This window comes from Asparagus officinalis, chromosome 5 (genome assembly GCF_001876935.1).
Source record: "Asparagus officinalis chromosome 5, Aspof.V1, whole genome shotgun sequence".
In the NCBI taxonomy this organism is placed as follows: Eukaryota; Viridiplantae; Streptophyta; class Magnoliopsida; order Asparagales; family Asparagaceae; genus Asparagus; species Asparagus officinalis.
In genome coordinates, this window is record NC_033798.1 from 5,393,802 (window position 1) to 5,399,467 (window position 5,666).

At 38.3% G+C, this 5,666-nt stretch overlaps 1 protein-coding gene across 2 annotated transcripts; it reads right to left on the bottom strand.

The window, feature by feature from the left end:
- On the bottom strand, positions 923 to 3,048 carry LOC109843815. Of its 2 annotated transcripts, none has more exons than XM_020412779.1 (6): positions 2,669 to 3,048; positions 2,465 to 2,525; positions 1,973 to 2,151; positions 1,583 to 1,652; positions 1,430 to 1,490; positions 923 to 1,211 (listed from the first exon to the last, which is right to left on the bottom strand). In XM_020412779.1, exons 1-5 carry the CDS (start codon positions 2,786 to 2,788, stop codon positions 1,474 to 1,476), a joined length of 447 nt encoding a protein of 148 aa, XP_020268368.1. In that variant the 5' UTR covers positions 2,789 to 3,048; the 3' UTR covers positions 923 to 1,211; positions 1,430 to 1,473. The 2 variants fall into 2 exon arrangements, with proteins under 2 accessions (XP_020268368.1, XP_020268367.1); XM_020412778.1 differs by having other exon boundaries at positions 923 to 1,214; positions 2,669 to 3,042.

A 5,666-nucleotide genomic window follows, 5' to 3' on the forward strand; every position in this document is an offset into this window, starting at 1 on the left:
GGGGATTCCTGATGAGTGGCGTCGTCGATGGTGGTCAGTCAAGTGGAGGCTCGGCTCGGCGGGGCCGCGTCGGAGGCAGGCGTGATCCGCTCGGTGCGCTGATCCCGGCGGCGATGCTATTCTACTATTGGATATTTGTACGCTTTCACGAGGTAATGATTAGTTGATTTCAGATTGTGGGTTCGGATCAAAATTTGATCTTGCCGCTAAAGTTTGTTCCTTTTTTTTTTTTTGTAATCCGTTGATGGAGATGTATTGTAGTGAGTTGAGGTGCGCTGTTGATGAGATGCTAGTTTGGTGCCTTCACCTGCAATCTTAATATTTCCCCTAATTGTAATACTAGAGATTACGGTTTTGTAGCGTCTGAACTGAAATTTTGAATCTCGCTATTGGGAAAAAATTGCTTCTTTTTGTGAGTTTTGGATGCATGGACAAGGAACGCACCAAAAATTAATGGGGAGACTAGCTTTTAAGGATAATCTATACTGCAGTTTAACTAGAAAACATGTAGAAATTTTGAGGAAAGGGATGTTACTTGGAGTAGATTTTTGTCTGAATTTGCTCAATATTCAACAATGCTATCTTGCTTGTTTCTTATCAATATCATTCATCTATTATGTTACTACTTGGGAGTAGATTTTTGTCTAAATTTTCTCAATATTCAACAATGCTACCTTGCTTGTTTCTTATCAATATCATTCATCTATTAGTCTCAGTCCATTCCTCCTTCAGGTTGAATGAATCATTATTCCACTAGATTACTGCCACTCTTTCAATCTCCTCTCAAAAACCTCATTCAGCAGGGCATCAGGAATTTAGAAAATTTCACCATATATTGAGCAGCATTTCTAAAGAACAAGCACAGCATTAAGCATCACCTGATGGAAGAAAATCTAATTACTATTTAACTGGAGTTAAGCTGTTAAGATAACAATTACATCTTCGATTTATAAAATCAAACAAAGAGCTGAGAGACTGTCTTAATTATTCAAGAACATAATACAATAGAAACTGGGATTAAGCAATCAAGCTGTCACAGTCCACACAGAAAGGGGAAAAAAAAAACTAACCAGTCTCTTAATAACAGTCTACTTTCAGTAGAGAACATATACAATTCTGCTAACCCTAAATAAAAAGAAGGATTAAAGAAAACATTCACTTTTTTGTGTACAGCATAGAAACCATCCATCTTCAGCAGCTTCCAGTAGTACCTACTTTATTAAGCAAGAACACAAACAATACATCAGTATAAGAACATGTGGTGAAGGCTCAATGCTCACAAAAAACACAAAGCTCTCACAATAAGCTTTGATTACTGAAATCAGGACAAATCAACTATAATTTATGCATTAAGAAAAAACAAAATAAAATGAATGGCTTATATTGGGTCACTAACTAAAGCTTATCAAAGCTCAAAATGTTGAAGTACCTTCTTCCTCTTTAACCACAGAGCATCTATTCTTTGACCAACCTTCAGTAGTAGAATGATCCTGGTAGAAAATATTGCACGAATTAATTTTTCGGCATATTATGCGTAATTTTATGTAACCCGAGGATTTTCATTTGTCAATTGAGATATTACCTTGCCACCATTCTGCTCCAGCAATTTCAGGGCTTGAGTAATCAGAACCATCCTTTCTATCCTTCTTCTCCTAAACAAATCCAAGGGCATATCCCACATTAGAAACATAATCAAAGGTTAATTGCTCATGGACCCCTTTCCTATTGCTGCAGATAAGCCTGGAAGTTTAAAAAATTCTGCCTCTATCACCCTAGGTGAAAGTTTGTCAAACCTTGCCTGTGGGTGAAATTAGCGAGTCTATTTGAGGGGGGTCTATCTGCAACAATGAGACTGCAGAGTAATAAGTTCAAAACAACGATACGACATGGGGTCTATGTGCAATTAACCCTATCATCAACTTCTTGATACTTTTTCCATAAACGTTCACTAGATTGGATAGGTAGAACTTACTACATAATAAGAAGGACCGGGGTACCGATTGTCTGGATTATACGGGTAATTGTCTCTGCAACCATAATCAACAGACGAGCTCATAAGGCATGGCTCTGAGATTTCACAGTGTTCAGTTGAGTTGCTGCCCTTTTGAGAAGTGTTCTGGCTTTTGTTGGGATTGCCTTGGTATTTTCCATCTGCAAAAGTTCATGTTCAATCGTAAGATTTACCGAAAACCTAAATCATAGAATTCATCCCTACGCATAGTTATTCAACTACTTCAACATTCATTACCCTACAGTTTTCAATCTTAAGAAGCTTTTACATATAGAACCTTCAATTGTGCCAATAAAGACACTTGAGATTGAGTTGTTGGATTATCATTTAATATCATCCCTTAGTTTTTAGCTACAAGTATCTGTAACAAATCTATAGTTAACAAAGCAACAGCATGCGCGGATGCAAGTGAAACAGAGAGCGCAGCAGCAAGAGTCAAAGAGGTTCATGAACCTGTAATCGGAATATGAGCACTGAAACTCTGACCTCCATGTCCCTGTTTCTTAGGAGACTCCTGAAAAATCAAAATTAAAATTTGAGCCCTTTAAATCAACAATTAAAAGATGAAATAAACCCAGTCCAATCAACAAAACAATAAAATATCAAATACCCACAAGGAACAAAGCAATTAAACCACAACCCATCAAACAGACTTACCTTCTTTGAGTTTGGTGACGAGAAGAGGTCCCCAAAAATATCAGCGGGCTTGGAATTTGGCTCCTTCACAGGAAAATATTGATCAACGAAGGCCTTGGCTGCTCTCTTGCCATCATCCATCACCACCAAAATCAAGCAAAGCAACAATTTTTCTTCACTCTCTGCCCCCGAGGAGACGGCTTTATAAAATGAAGAGAGAAATTAAAGGATAAGGGGAGGAAGGAGAAGAACACTGAACACGTGAAGGCAGAGATGGGTTCACAAAATGAGGACAGGGGGCTGCATTTAAAGCCTCCTCCTCTCTTCCCTTTTTTTTCTGCTCTCTCTCTCTCTCTCTCTCTAGACTTCTCTCAATAAAACTTTAATTACAATATAATCTCTCAAGATTTTTTTTAATTATTAATGGTTATTCAACCATATATTTCTCCTAAATTAAAGGCGGTGGTCTTCATTGAGACGTCACCTTCTTCCTCCCTCAACTCCATCTGTATGTATTTCCCCAGTTAGTACGTTTCTTTCTTTCCGTTGTCAAGATTTGCCCTTTAGTCCCTCTAAGTCTTTCATACTTCAAGGCTAGTCCCTCAAATCACTGAAACTGCTCTTAGGTATCCTAGGTTCATATAAGACGTTTGAAATTAGGAGTGACGAATGACAATCCTATTAGAAAAACCCCACAGCAGCAGGGGGGTTGTTTGAACCTTACATTTGGACCGAAGGGAGGCAGTTTGTGTAGATTTGGCGAAGTGTTGGAAGAAGAACAAGTTTTTGGAAGCAGGGATCATTTTGGAAGCTTCACGGTCGACCGTGAGCCTTGCAGCGGTAGACCGCGAACGTGCACAAGACAGGATGGAAGACAGGGTGGTCTCTGGACTTTTGACGGTCGACCGCGGCGACATGTCCGGTCGACCGCGGACCATGTAATCGGTTCATTGGTTTATGTCGTTCTGTCCGGTCGACCGCGGCGTCAAGTGCGGTCGACCACGAGTCGAGTTTGGGTCTGCTTTGGTTTCCTGTTCTGTTTGTGATTTGTGTTTGGTATAAATACAAACACACGTTTTAGGGTTTCTTTGGCTTTGATTAGTGATAGAATTGGGAATATTTGGAGCACAGAAAAAATGTTTTTTCTAAGCTATTGGTTAGGGTTATTGTTTGAGAGATTGGGAGATTTGCTAGTGAGATTAGTTGGTTTGTAATCTCAGTTTGTATCCTCTTTCTCTATTAGTGAAAACCCCATCCCCTTCTTGCCCCGTAAACATAGGTAACTTGCCGAACCACGTAAAATTGGTTGTTTGAGTTTGTGGCGTTATTTTGTATTGTTTGGCTTTTTCTCGGTGTTTGTTTGATTTGGTCTCTCGAAGCACATCAGTTTAGTTTTGACTTCCGCCGCGCACAACAGTTTGATCAACTACTTGCTCCACTATTTGGTTCAGATCATCCCGCACCATGCAGGACGTTTTGATAGGACCGGTGTTCTGAAATTAGTATATCCATTGAAAAATTCATGCAATCTTCTAACCGTTTAAGTTAGTGATTACCTACGGAGGGTAATTTCTAAACCGTCTTAGCCAAACAACAAATTTTCCTCTCCCTCTCTCTCTGGTTGCTCATCTTCTAGTAAAGGGAATATACTTTTACCTATCCATCGCTCTCATAATCAACGCTGGAATTTTTTTTCCCCCTTGGATCTAATATAGGGTCGTACTAAAAGTGGGTATAGATAACATTTCACCTTTATAAAGTTAAAGTCGAAAAGAATATTTCCCCAATTCAAAAGGGTGGCTTACCTTGGGAGCTAATTCTGAACGAGTCGAGTGATGTTGAGGAGGACTCAATAGTAATTTCAACGATTTAGGACAAATCCAAAACATGAATGATTTGAGGAGCTAATAACGAACTAACCCTATTAGAGCATCTCCAACAGTTTCCCTAAAAATTTCTCCAAAATGGGGAATCAAATGTCATATTCTTCAAATTATTTTTGCTCCAACTCCAACAGCTTCCCCATTTTGAAGAATCATGCATTTATTACAATAATAAAAATATTCTACATCTTTGACTAATAAATAATAAATTATTTATTATTTTGAAGAATCCCCATTTTGACCAAATTATTTATTATTATAATGAGGAGATGGGAGTTGTTTTTTGTGGGTTGAGTCTAGAAGAACGTGAAAAAGTGCTTCCCCAAATATTTGCAGAATGCTGCAGATTTGGGGAAGGCTCTCTATTTTTTCTCTCCTATCCCCATTTTGGGGAATGAGATGGGGAATCTGTTGGACCAAAAAAAAGCTTAAAATTCTCCAAATTTTAGAATACCAAGAAGATGAGGAAGCTGTTGAAGATGCTCTTAATCTCTGTTCTCGTTGAGGATAAGAGCCACACACGGGCCAAGGTCGCGGTGGGTCCCGGTGGGACACGCGCGCTGCGTGATAAATATCGGCGCCATAATCCGGTTCTGGTTAATAGCCGGCTGATGCTGGTGATGGGGTCCACCGTGAAACCCAACAAGAAAAAAAAATTGATAAAAAAAAAACTGTAGCCGTTGACACGATTTTTTTTTGACGATGACGTGGATGGAGAGCAGAGATTCAGCCGATTCGCGCACATCGTATCCGAAATCGAACTCATTGAGTGGAGGAAAGAGCTCTGTATCTTATTCTTTCCTAGTTCTTTCCATTTGTGGTACAAAGGAGTTGCTATTTGTAACTTAGGATTAGGTAGGGGTAATAATTAAAGGTAAAATAACTTTTTATTAATGTGATGTTTTAGTGGGATAAATAGAAGTAATTTTGTGAAGCGGAGTATTTTGATAAAATAACGTGGAATAAATGTTTTTGAGGATATAAATACTGTTTATGTAATTTCAACTTACTATTGTTGATTGAAAATTATTTACGAGAATGCTATTTACTATTAAATAACTTTTGGTTAGACTATAAGATATTCATAAATATTATTATAATATATGTCGTAGGTTTTTTATTTTTAAATTATTATT